Source organism: Brachionichthys hirsutus, unplaced genomic scaffold (assembly GCF_040956055.1).
Source record: "Brachionichthys hirsutus isolate HB-005 unplaced genomic scaffold, CSIRO-AGI_Bhir_v1 contig_244, whole genome shotgun sequence".
Classification (NCBI taxonomy): Eukaryota; Metazoa; Chordata; class Actinopteri; order Lophiiformes; family Brachionichthyidae; genus Brachionichthys; species Brachionichthys hirsutus.
Window position 1 is genome coordinate 59953 of NW_027180453.1, and position 13721 is coordinate 73673.

Here is a 13721-nt window from a genome sequence, read left to right on the forward strand (position 1 = left end):
TCATTTGTCCACGGTCCCTGAGAATGAGTCACGTATCCGCGCAACATCAGCGGCGCACATGTGTCCGTACAGTTTATTGTACCACTCTGGGAAACGGCCCCTGTGGAAGATGAACGAGACACTATGATAGCATGATGCCTTCAGCTAAAAAGACATGCAATGGCCACAAAAGGCTTCTTCTAATCCCCAATTTGTCTTTGCCGCTGCCAAGTATTCACTCACCTGCAGTCGATCCTGGAAATATGCGTGAGTCTGGACTTGTTCGCTCCGGAGGGCTCAATGTAGTAGCGTGACGTTAACACATTAGCCCGAACACCTACAACAGGTGCGCCTTCATGGTCCACAGATGTACACACCAGTGCACAGGCCCCCTTTGGCAGGTCTGTTAGCCAAGTTCTTGTTTTAAAAAGTGAGGAGTTTGGATTAGAATAAAATGAAATAAGCGTAGAATCTAAAATAATAAGAAAAACCGACAAGGAGGAAGAGGAGGAAATTACGCATATGTACCTGAGCACCAGGTGGTCTCTGCTGGGATGTGGAGCCATGGTGTTCCTCACAAACTGGTAGACCTCTGTCCTCTCGTCCAGCGTCTCCACCATCCGGCTCTCGAGCAGGTCCTCGTCCCAGTGGCTCTGCTCCCGCAGCACTCGAGTCAGAACCTCCTCAGGACTCGCAGGCACATCCACGGTGACCTTCCACAGTCGCAGTGGGAAACCATCATGCACCTGGACAAATATGGAAGGGGCCCTAATTACCTCACGTACAACTCCTTTACAATCCATCGGCGTTTTGGTGCCATTTTATTCTTCTTCAGGTGAAAGCTGAAAGCAGAGCGACGATAAGAAACGAGGCGCTCATGGACACGCCTGCCGTTAGCCGAGAATTCCGAATGACTGTTAAAGTTGAGTATTTATTTTCATTTAAGGACACTGTGAAATGTTTTTATGTGTAAATGTTCCCTTCCACCATTCTCATGGTTGAGTGATTGATGAGACTTCAAATTGAGCTGCTAAATATTTTCCTTTCTACGTTACGTCCCTCGGCATGAAAATCACTCAGAGCCACCATGAAGCCTTCTTCAGCTCAGCTACACCATTCTGCCATTTAACAACAAAGAACACACCCGCTGCACTCCTGTGATCACTCTGGAGAAAAGATAAACTGAAGCAGGGACAGGAAATCTAGGCCTGGGATACTGGTGAAGTTCACGTGTCGAGCTGATGTCATTCTGGGACAGAGTCCAGTAGCAGTGTGGGAATGAGAAACAAGGGGGTCAGCTTCACACGGATGTGTTTCTATACAGGAAACCCCGACTGCTGGTTTTCCACGAGTTATTTCAGAGAAGCTTTGGACAGATGCATGAAGAGGAAAAGGAGAGGACGAGAAGCTGAGATAAAGACATGTGTTACTTGATGAATGGTGGCCTGTTTATTCATCACAGACAGATTGGCTGGATTTTTTTCCCTCCACTCTTTGACTCTCTACCACAAACAAACACACTGAAAGCAGCCATACGGACCAAACAGCGGATTGACTGAATGAACAAGCGTTTTCACCTTTCTGCAGGCCAGCTCTGCATGCTCGGGCGTCGAGCGGCTGTCGTAACCTTTGAACTTGTCCTTGGCCTCTTTAAGGAGGCCGTCTAGGCTGTCTTGCAGGTAGGCCCTGTGACATCCACGCCCAGCGGCGTCACCCGTGAGTTCCTCTAAGCGCCGTGGCAAGAGCGCCTGCTCCATGTACGAATTCCTGCAGCGGTTCATCTCCTCTGGGATCTGTGGGAAAGAACGAGGAGTACAGTGAGAGCACTGCTTTGGCTTTCCATCATGCTGCTCCCTCGGCCATGAGGAGCTCGGGTGTATGATGGTTAATTTGTGATTGATTTCATATTTGAGTCGGGATTTATTTTATGAAATGGGAGCAGAATTTAAGAATTCTTCATGTTGCCAAACTAAAAATCTGGAGTAATAACAGCTACACTTTGACATGTTGTAAATCAATCTGTAAATATGCTATGATAACATTACGTTAATTATTCCTCCTGCCTGATTAGATTAATCTTAATCAATTGACAGGAAACCATATCAATAAACTCTGCAAAAGGACACAAAGCAATACAAAACTTAATAACGGCCCATTTCCATCTGTTTGTCTTTTCTCTCTCTGTCTTTTCCTGCCATATCTCGGGTTTAATTGCAGACTAACAAAATCACTGGGAAACAGGATTCTGATCAGACAGCACGAGGCGCATTGAAACAGAGCCCATACTGAACAGTTGGATATTTCATAGGTCTTTTAATTCAATCTCTTTTCGATTGTGAATACCCACAAGCGAAAAGAGATCAAACTAATTAAACGAAATTGAGTTTGCTGTTTGTGCGACGTCAACAGGACAGGAAGCTCTCCTATAATCTCATTAAACTGAGCAGTAATGACCCACAGCATAGAATATTTTACAATCTGCTGCAACCTCATGGAGAAGACTGCACTGGAAGAGCAACACTTTATTCTGCATGGGATTGAGACGGGATTAGGAGTGGCGTAGTTAGCGTCCGCTTCTTCCATCTACTAGAGGTCAGCCAATAAACCTGCATGACCTTGTCAGCTTTTCATTTTCCCGCTATACCTTTAACTTAAAAAGAGGAATTTGTTCAGTTTGAGTCCACATCCATTGCTGGCGTGGTTAACTACTAACCCGGAAGAGTTTCCTGCACTCTTGGATCATGTGTGCCAGGCCATGAGTAGCAGCCAGGTTCTCATTCAGGTCTCTCTGGTCCGGCTTTCCCAGCGTCTGCTTTCTGTTCATCACCCTATGGAAGGTAAAAAAAAAAAAGGAACAGTTGGATGCATTATCATCAACAACGGAGACGAGTCGAGTTTCACCATGAATATCTGAACCATCTTCTATCAAATGTGGAACAAAGCACATTCCTTAATTCGGTAAAGATGTTTTTAATAAACTTGTATTTCTCCGTCTCAGTCCCTTCCTCATCCAGAAGGCTTTGTTTCTTCTCCTCCTCATCAGTATTCCTGCTCTATTGTTTCTTCACAGTGACCTTTTCCTGTTTTGAGAGTGTTCAGCGCGTGACGCGTTACGCAAGTGGCGAACGCAGTGACAACAGCTCACAAGTGTGCATGCAAAACACACACACACACACACACCTTGGTGAGGAGCTCTCCTTGCGCCGCAGGGTGTTGAGGTGAAACAGCGACGGCGCCAGACACACGGCCAGGTTGGTAGGAGTCATTTGGTTCTCCACCACGCTGGCCGTGACGTCGCTCAACAGACACAGCAGCGTCCGCAGGGCCTCGCGGTTCTCGTCAGGCAGCAGCAGCACCGCGGCGCGGACGGCCTGCAGGCGGAGGTCTTTAGGCATGTCTGGAGAGAGAGAGAAGGGCGATGGTGAAAGTTGCATGCAGAAAATGACGACTAACCGCTGGCAATACTTCGTTATGCAATCTTTAATACGGCATCTGGTGCTTAGCATGGGGCTGAGAAGGGCTTTCCTTCGCCAGAGAGTAATGAGCTATGAAGGGATCTGTGCCGAGTTGAGCGTATTACATAAGCCCCCTTGAGTGTGTAAGTACACTATATACTGCATACTTTGTGCACAGGACTGGTTATTTTCACTATATAATCAGTCCCTAAGAAACTGAACTACAACTTCTTGTTAACAGTGAGTCCAAGAAGCATCAAATACATCACCTTATTTATTTTTACGGTTACACAATTTTTGGTTCTGTGGCGGGCATGCATCCACAGATCTACCACAACAGAATAGAATTCTTTTATGGATGTGTGCCTGTCTGTGTGTGTGTGTGTGTGATACGTGGAGCCATGTCTCAAGAGGATTTGAATGTACATGTGTATTCTTACACTGATATATCTGGATGAAGGTCTCAGAGAGTTTGCTGGTGAGCAGGGGTTCTGGCAAATCTCTGAAGTACTGTTTCAGCATGTCAGCAACATCATACGCTGACTGGCCCTCGTAGGTGACTCCTCCCCCATCGGTGCCACTCGCCTCGTTCATCTGACGGAGCGCTTGAATACGGGATTTGACTCCTGATTTCCTGAAAAGACCCACCTGAAAAATAAAAGTACTAAGTTGGATCCTAAAACATCTTTGAGTTAGTGCTGGCTGCTGTCATTGAAAATATGCTTTACTGCATATACCCAGGGGTTACACTGACTATACATGGATACATCACAATAGAGCCTATTGTGTACTTATTTACAAGAAGCAAAGAGAATCTGAGTAGTGAATGTTGTTTTGGACCGTCAGTGGCTTTTTGATGCTGAATGAAATGGCAAATGTTGAGTTGGAAAAGAGAAAAAAGCGCCTGGCATGTCCAGCTTGATTATTTTCCATGAGCTTTCGTCACTTCCAAAACAGAGGCGCCTTGTCCTGCTACACAAAGAACCCCATCACTCTGCTTTACGTCTTGCCCTCCACGAGGAACTATTGCTCCATAAGTGGCAGCAGTCGTTTTCCGATTCCATCTTACGTAACATTCACTGATTGAATCATGCTTGAGTATTGGACTGATTGCAGATGTCTTAAAACTGTATATTATGTAACTTTAGGAACTTAAAAAAAAGGTTTTATTTATTCTGGAAACAAAACGAAAAAAGTGGTTAAATCAATATGACAGTCTGACAGGTATTTTGACACTAACGGTACGCTGTGATTACAATGTGTTATGTAGATATAGTATCTATGATGTCTTTGTCTGTGTTCTTTGTCTCACCTGGTCAAGGCACTGATTGCGTAAATAGCGCATGGCCTGCTGAATTCCCTGGGGCAGAGGCTGGCCTGTCCTCTGGACGATGACTTGCAGTGGTACACCAAACACATTCCTGTCTTTGTAGTCGCGCACCTTGATCCGCTTCATAAACTTCGGCACAGCCCTTCAACGCACACACACACAGAAGGAAAGCAAATTTATCCATGCTGCTACATCGTTCTCTGGATATTTAGCACTTCAGCAGTAACATACAACCCGAGTATGAACAAAAAGCACGCAAACTACTATTCTAAATCAGTGTGTTCCCAGGATGGATTTAAACGGAGAGATGGTTCAAATTTCTTTCCATTCCAGTTTTCCATTCAGAACTTAAGCCAAGCTGAAAGACTAATTCAAATGAATACAGACTCCGATGTTTTATGTGTGTGCAGGGAGGGAACCGAGTGCCTGCCTCCAGGTTAATGATAGGGATAGAAAACAGCAGTGGGATTATAACACAAACCAGTGTGCTCGAAGGGGAGGACCGCCGTTTTACACATGCACACAGTATCTGTCACACTATTTCTTCCTCTGTGTGTTTGCGTATGTGCAAAGTCAGGTGCAAGTGAACAGAAAGTTTACAGCCACAAACTCCGAAGTTGAAACACACAACTCTGACCGTTTCACAAGGGCCCACAGATTTATGACTGTCTATCTGCATGGGGTGTGAGTTTGTCTTAGTGGGGAGAGACCATTCATGACTCAGGACATGTCTTTTGCAATTGCAAGACTCGGAAGCTCTTCTCTGAACTGAAAATGGGTTTTAAGACGGGCTGGTGACATAACATTTTGTATTCCAGAAAGTGTAGAAGGCAAAAAACAGAACAGAAAACATGATATTCCATTTCTACTTTTTTTCAACTTGGAAAGTCCCTATTTTTTTTAGATGATTTAAGAAAAATCATTCTGCTTAGTTGTTAAACTTTGAATCATAGCAATTATGCAAATGTGTTCTCTGTATTATAAAGTTTAAGTGAGAAGAATGTCGTGCATTGTGTTGTCTGTCTTATTGATTTTTTTTTGCCGTTGCTTTTATTCCAATGCTTTCCTTTCAAACAAATTGTCCACAGTAATTCACCTGAAGGGGGGAAAAAAGGGAGAAAATGCATGAATACCAATGAAAAGGTGAAGGAGACGTTAAGTATGGGAGTGGAGTCCTGAGGAGGATATTAGGTGCCATCGGGTAATCATGCTCAGCATGTAAAGCGAGGTCAAACCAGTATTCTAGAAGCGATAAAGAAGACAGAGGAGGGAGGATAATTGTTGAGGACCGATCATTCCAGCCCCCCAGCGCTTGACACGCCAAGTGTGTGAGCTGCCACGATTGCCCCGTTGAGAAAAAGACAATGCACGCCCCTTCCCAGCAATTATGGGCATGGGAAAAGAATGCGAAACCCAACCTCTGTGGACAGCCGTCACCACACTAGACAACAACCTGCAGACGGAGGGGACTGGGAGGAGTCATGGTCGGATGGATGGAAGGCTGAATGATTATATTCAAAGGCATCACTTACAAAGGTAAAAAAAAAAGAAACAAAACAAAAACTGCCCCCTGTGACAAAAGTCGCCTTCTCCTCAACACATGTAACCCAGCAGTCCACTCACCAGCTGAAGCCATGCTTGTTCGTAGGAGTGTGCTTCTCCAGCAGAGCAGTGAGCTGCAGCAGAGAGAACTTCTGGAGCAGATTCATCTGAAGCACAGACTGGGAGCTTATCTGGAGCTGGGCCAAGGCCGAGCTGGGCTGATGAGAGTTCTGGAAGCTTGGCCAGCGGAGTTTCTGTGGCCTGGAGTGTGTGGAAAGAGAGAGAGAGAGAGAGAGAGAGAGAGAGAGAGAGCATAAACCGAGATGTGAGAACAAAAACAGTAATTAAATAAAGGATAAGTTTACACAAACGCTACAGCCAGGCGCGGAATACGCAGTTTTGAGTGGCAAATGATTGCTTTAGCGATTACAGGGATTTGTGTACACACCAATTGAGAGATTGCCTAAAAGACCAAAAAAAAAAGAAAACCCTGCACCCCCCAATTGTACTGTGGCGTGCAGATTCCTGAGGGAACAGCAGCAGTCCTATGGAGACGAAGCTGCATTCCAGCGCAGTCGACAGCATTACGTAAGGAGCAAAGTCCCAGCATGTTCCTCTGTTTAGCCTTTGCTGCTGCTCTCTAGGAAAACACTTTTCCTTGTTACACCTCAACATTTGCCTTTCTGCAAACCATGACAGATCAGATTCCTTTTTTTGTGTGTGTGAGTGTGTAAACCAATCATTTGGTGATCTGACCTTCTAACCTTCACTGACCTGCTGGATCTGGTTAAAGATGCCCCAACGCCAGAATCTCTCCTCTCTCTCCCCCCTTCCTCCGTCTCGCCCAAAGGGTTTCCTGTACTGTCTTGGTCACTCCCGTTTTCCGTTTCCTCGAGCGGGTTCTGCAGAGGGGAGGATGGGCATGGCGAGGCCGAGTCCAGCGCTGAATCAGAGTCTTCATCTTCGTCCTCCTCTTCACCAGCCACGGCCTCTGACCACGCGTTGACATATCGTTGCAGGCCACTGACGTGCCTCAGGACTTGCTCTAGTTTCTGTTCGTCCCCCTCGTCCTCCTCTTCTCTCTCGGCGTAAGGGACATTGTCATAAAAACTAAGCCGGCTGTCAATGGAGCCGGAAGAGCCACGGCGCTGGCGTCGAGTTTGCCGTGCCCTCAAGATCACAGAGTTCCCGTTATCGTTCCCATTGTTAAAACGTGAACTCCCATCCTGCAGGGCTTTTGGGAAGGTTCCAGGTTTGTGACCCTCTGGCAAGTAGAAGAATATCAGGCCCTCCTCTTCTTCCTCTTCTGCTCGCCTGCCATTGTCTCTGAAGTTGTTCCTGTGGTTCTGCTCATCAACTGTCATTCCACTAGCGCTTTGGCAGGGGATGGGTGGGGCAGATTTGGGTGGGGGTGTCTGCTGTCGCTCTGGAGCTTGCTGTGGAACGCTGAAAGGATCAAACCCCTCCAGATACATTCCTCCTCTCTTACTGGAGCCGGCCGCTACACTGTGGCTGCGAGCGCGAGTCACCGGGCTCGGCGTGCTCACTGCGCTCCCACTGCTGGCTTCAGACTGACTGCTCCCGGTGCTTCCAGTGCTACCATTGCTGGTCTGAGTGGAGTAGGATACTGAGCGATTCCTGTTAAGTGTCATAGTCTGGGTGGGATGGTGGTGGTGACTGAAGTTCTGATTGAGGTTGATGCTGGAGATGTCCACGCAGTTGAGTCTCCGCAACTTGTCATCGTCCAGGCCCTCTTTGACGACGGGGCCGCTGATTTCGATCCTCCCTCCGCCGGTGCTCCCCTTCTTCTTTCTCTTGGGCGTGGTCCCACTGCGGAGCCGCAGACTCTCCATCCGCTTGAGAAAACTCTTGGCTCTTGACCGTGTGCTTTTGCCACCTCCTCTATCCAGAACTCCTCCTGGTGCCCCCATCCCCGTGTTCACATCAAAGGTGAACTGTCTAAGTGTCTCCAGAGGAGATGGAGGCATCCCATCAGACAGGGAATCTTCATTTGCACATCCTGAGCCACCCGTGCCTGACGATGAACACATGCTCGCTACGGAGCTGGCACGAGTGGCTCCTGTCGGAACAGCTTCATTTGTCAGGGTAGCACCAGGGTTCTTCTCTTCTCCTCTTCCTCCACTCCCACTGCTGTGGATAGAGCCCACTTCAGGCTGTTCACTGAGGTCAGTCAGAACACTCTCTGAACTATTTCCTTCACGCAAGGCACAGTTGACCTTCTGGGAAACCTGGTCCTTGAGGAATGGGCTCAAAGCAGCATCTGTGGGCAGTGTGGGAAAAACCTCCAGCTCCTCCATGCGGGACCAGCGCTTGCTGTCCCTCTGGAAGGTCCAGCGGCCGCTGATGGCACAGGGCTCATCTTCATCAGAGTCCTCACTCTGGAGGGCATAAGAAGGAGGGGATAAGAAGGAGGAGGGACATGGGACGGATAGATTTAGACATTATTCATGCGCACTTACCCGTTTTCTTTGGGGTGATATCTCCAACCTCATTAGAGCACACTTGTTGAGGGTGTTCAGTCTCCTGTGAACACAGGAAGAGCTGCATAAACACAAACATCTCACCTCCAAGAGGATGTATGATGGAAGACAGGATGGGTTGGGATGAAACAAAATGTAGGGGAATAGAAAGGCAGAGGGGGAACAACTCAGGGTAATGAGCTGCTAAAGGATAATCCCCACATGAGACCGAGGGGGGGGGGCAGTAAGTTTATCCCTGCAGCCACCTGGCAAGGAGAGTGAGGGTGCTGGGGTCCGCCCTCTGGAGAGATTTTAGAGTAGATCATATAACAATGGAGAGCGATGAGGGGATGGGAACGGAGGGATAGTTGGGGCTTTGGGGAGGGGGGGGGGGGGGGTGAAAGGCTGCCAAGACAGGAGGCATTAAGATGATAGATTCCAGATGTACAGATGTATGGAGGGACACCTGCTGGGGTTTATTTGTGCTATTCTGAATTTGGTCAAAGAGGTGACTGCATTATTGCCCTTTGTGCCATTGACCTCCTCCTTATTCGCAAACTACTATGGAAGGGGCATCGGCTGGTTTAAATCCAAGTCCTTTCTGCCCATTGCGCCCTTTGTCCTTTAAACTAACTTTGTGAAGTCATTTATGTCTTGCTTGTGATTGCTACTGAGGTAGATTCTTATGTTACACAGTCTTTCAAGGTGGGGCTGTTGCACCTTTATTGCACTTTGTTCTTTGCAAAAAAAAGTAAGGTGGAACTTGTGTGTGTTTTTTTTTTCCGACTTCTGACTAGAAGGCATGAAGTAATCCCAGCCCTGAACCAATAATTGCATAAGAGAAGTGAACTGACAAGTCGGTAAGATAGGACAGGTGTGCAATGTTGGAAGCATTTGGTGACAGTGCAGGTAAAAAAAAAACAGAGAAAATTATCTTACACAAGGCAAATGTTTGTTTTTGCAAATGGCCACTCTATGCAAATGAACAAAGTCACACAAAATTGACATTAGTTTGTTCCGTGTAACTAAAGTATCTGCTGTAGTACTATTGTGAATTTTTCTACACAAATTCTGGTGACCACTATTTAATTATATATTTTTTTATTATAGATTTCTCTTGGTTGCCATAACCAAAAATATATAGCAACAAGCCAAAGTCAAATAGTTCTAAAAGTCTCTTAATTTGTCTGATCCAACCCTCTATTGAGCAATGTTTAAGAAATTGTATGAGGGTTCATGTATAGATTAGTAGAGAGAGGGAAAAGTACAGTACATAACTCCAGGGTGCTTATCTCAATCTTTCATCTCCATGGCAGCTTTCCAAACATGCCTCCTTTTGAAGTCATACCCTCATGGCTTCATTTGGGGGGGGGGGGGGTTGTGGAGATAGTAATGAAAAGGGAAGAAGGAAAACTAACGGGAATGTAGCTTGAAAAGAAAATCAGCACAAAAGGTTCAGTTTGACTTGTAATCTCACCTGCAGAGAGCCTCAATAGCGTCACGATCAAGGAAGTCATGGTCCCCGGTGACTAAGGAGATCTCAATGGGAAACTGGGAATCTGAACAGGGAAAGTCAGATTAGTGCGAGTGTGAGTATTGTTGATTGAATCAAAGTGTCCTGATTAATGTAAAGCATTTGAATCAGAATCAACTTTAAACTTGCTCATAAGTACAAGGTGTTGGGAATGTAAAGATACAACCTAACCTTAAAAAACGATGGCCACCCACTGAAACGCCCTCCCCCCGACTCCTTACATACAGGCTTGATAAAAAGCTAAAAGAGGAAGTAGCGTCTTAGCTGACCAAACAAACACAGCTGCAGCTTTCAGACCTGGTAGGCAGGGGGGATGTGGAACGCGGTGAGAGAAAACAGGGGATTGATTGAAGAATGACAATAGGTACTGCACCGCCGCTTGGAAGTTCAACTTCCTTTCCTCCTTCTTTCCCCCCCTAGTCTACCTCATTAAAAGGACGACCCATTGGCAAATCCACACCACTGGTTGTGGCAGAGGTAAATTAAAATTAAAGGTCATTTTAAGCAACAAAGTCTGGTATAGAGATTTATCAGTAGAACCGAAATGTTAGAATCCTGAATCTAAATACCCAGGGGTGATGATGATGATGATGATGATGATGATGATGAGAAAATGCCATATAAGGGAGGCAACTTTAGCCTACTGTACTGAAACAGGCCTATCAGTCTACTTCTCTTTAGTGAGGCAATCGCATAGGAAGCAGAGACAATGGGGATTGTCCTGTGGATGCCGGAAAAAAAAAAATGTCTCGTACAAATTCCTACTTGTGTGGAGACGAATAACGCACGAGCGTGGGCGTTAAATCTGCATGTTGTTAGATTGTGGTTCTGACTTTCTTGCTGCAGTTTATTTACCGTGCGTTGAGAAACGGCGTCATCTGCCTCGCGGAAACACAATGAGCCTTCCGCTCAAAGAGGAAACCATTTACAGCAAAGTGGCGACAAGCAATGACCTGTTGACATCATCCTGGAGTTACATAAGGGCAATTGGCACGCCCATGGTAACTCATATAGCAGGATAGTTAAAGCTGCTACCTGGAGCTACTACAGCTAGATTTATGCTTGCTGAAATGTCCCCGGAGGAACATGCTCAAAAATGTACATTTTCCAATTAGACTGGAAATAAAGCAAAAATAAATAAACTGTTTTATATTCATTCTAATGTTAGTTGCAGGAGTTCACATGGTACCCATTACACAACCTTAACTGCTCTATCCATCAGTTTCTGGACACATCGTCCACCTAGGGCAGCTCCTGTAAACCGTGAGCTTATCTTTCTAATCTTCAGGGGGGGGGGGGGGGGGGGGGGGGTTGTGAGCAAACAATCCAGAGAAGAAGTGTAAATAAAGCATTAGTGTGCATCAACTAAGCTGGCTCAGTTGCTTGGAGTGAAACATGGAGTGTGTGCTGGTGGCTGGAGAGGGGTCAGTCTACCCTCAGAGCACTGCCGAGGTGCCCTTGAGCAAGGCACAGACCCCCCCCCCCCCCCCAACTGCTGCTGCATGTGCACCGATCATGGCGGCCCCTTCACCCTATGCCTTCTCCGCATGCTATTGGGCCCCTATACATATATGCATGTGTGTGATTGTTTCAAGGGGCCCCTTGAATTTTTGTTTGCGGCCAACATTTCAATGACTAACAAAAAAAGCTTTCTTTCTTTCTTAAAGTTCAATCATTGTTAACTTATGTAACACAGTAGCTAAGGTTTGTTTGAACTACAAAAAACACGCCCTCTCTTGCTGAGGAACACTGTGCTATTTGTGTCACGTGTACATACAAAGCATGAATGTCGGCACTTTGTGCTTGATGAAGGACATAGTGGTCTTAAATAAGCTTTCTAGCATTCATAATAAAAAAGAGCAGGGTGTGTGCTCACATTTCAGTAGTATGGCTACTACTATCCCTTTGGCAGGATTGTGATATGAGTTTTTGAGCTATCCAAGATTAGTAGTTCCAATTTACCTAAAGTAATTTCATTTCAGACTTAACCAGCCTGCAGATGTTGCAACAACAACAAAGAAAGACGTCTGGCTACACTATAATTCCCATTCAAATGCTGGCTTTGTTAGACCAACACCTCTGTTAATGTAGCCTCCTTTGCTCTTTCTGTCATAATTATTGCTATTAAAGGTGGGAGAGTGGGAAGTGGGCGAGGTGTCTCATAGGGTGGTTACCTTCATAAAGCTGGGCGTACTGTGGGAACCCTGCTGCTCGGAGCCAGGTACAGGCCTCTTTGGCTTCAATCTCTGCAGAGGAAACAAAGTGAAAGAATTGGAGGAAAATGTTCATTCCACCTGAACAGAAAATATAATTAAAGTTCAGATACATTAACAATCCCAAATAACCTGGAATATGTAGCCAATCCAAATGGAATTATTTTGAGCACAGCACATAAAATATCACACAAAACCCAAAAATATTTCCTCTATGTGAATCAAATGCATTTTCAGCATCCTTTGAAAAGTAAACCCCTTGATATTTTTTAGCTATCTCTCACTAATAGTATCTCTCTCTCTTCTCACATGCATCTAAAGCTCGAGTTCAAGGCATCAATCTTGCAAATTGTGTTAACATCCATCCCCAAACCAAAGTGCGCACCACTTAATCTCTTTATCCAGGCAAGGCAGTGTTTTCTACCTTCACATAAAAATTGTGCAGATACATTTTTCTTTTCTTTCATCTGAATAGGTAGAATTCTATTGGTAAAAATTACTTTTATTTCCTACCGAGATTTAATTATTTTTTGATTTCCTGTATGTGAACTGCTGAACCTCCAGCTTTTATCACCAAATGATGGAAATATGATCACAAAAAATGCCACCTCTGGTTTAAGATGGACGAATATTGGACATATATTTTACACATATTTGATGTCTGTTTGTCAAGTGTGCATCGATGCCATTGCTGCAGTTGGACATTGTCCGCCCTTCCGGCGCTACCAGACAAGCTCTTCAGTCGACCTCTTTCAGCACAGGGGTGTGACGTTTAGGCTTGCTATGCTAAGTGGCGGCTGAATGCTTTGGTCGACTGTGTCAGAGGAGCCACAGTGATGTGAATTATCTGCTGAAGTCCTTCAGTTGACATATGCCAAATGGTTGCTAATGCCCCAGTCCTTCTGAACTGCCCCATCACCTCCACAGGCTGTTTTGCCTCAAATGAAGGATAAAACTGCTCAAAGGAATAGTTCTTACTCCTATGACTGATGACTCTTCGGCATTTTGGGACAGAGCTACCGGGATAATAGAGATAATAAGTCGTGTGGAACACGGTGAGACACCAACAACTGGGGGGGGGTTGACTTGATAAGGACAAGTTAAAGGTAACCAAAAAAAGAACTGTCAGAGCGAGCAGAGGAAGAGGACCGCTGCATCGGGCCTCATGAGCGTTTACATAGCAACAAC

At 45.7% G+C, this 13721-nt stretch overlaps 1 protein-coding gene across 1 annotated transcript in view; it reads right to left on the bottom strand.

Moving 5' to 3' along the window:
* LOC137915010 (rho GTPase-activating protein 7-like) overlaps positions 1-13721 on the bottom strand; it is a 51962-nt gene continuing 38241 nt past the window's right edge. The window contains exons 5-17 of the mRNA XM_068758489.1: positions 12495-12566; positions 10264-10345; positions 8787-8850; positions 7081-8705; positions 6388-6567; positions 4747-4906; positions 3875-4082; positions 3160-3376; positions 2693-2807; positions 1557-1772; positions 508-725; positions 223-396; positions 1-100 (exon numbers count right to left, since the gene is read on the bottom strand). Of these exons, the coding sequence (XP_068614590.1) occupies positions 1-100; positions 223-396; positions 508-725; positions 1557-1772; positions 2693-2807; positions 3160-3376; positions 3875-4082; positions 4747-4906; positions 6388-6567; positions 7081-8705; positions 8787-8850; positions 10264-10345; positions 12495-12566 (3431 nt within the window). The remainder of the gene's footprint in view (positions 101-222; positions 397-507; positions 726-1556; positions 1773-2692; positions 2808-3159; positions 3377-3874; positions 4083-4746; positions 4907-6387; positions 6568-7080; positions 8706-8786; positions 8851-10263; positions 10346-12494; positions 12567-13721) is intronic.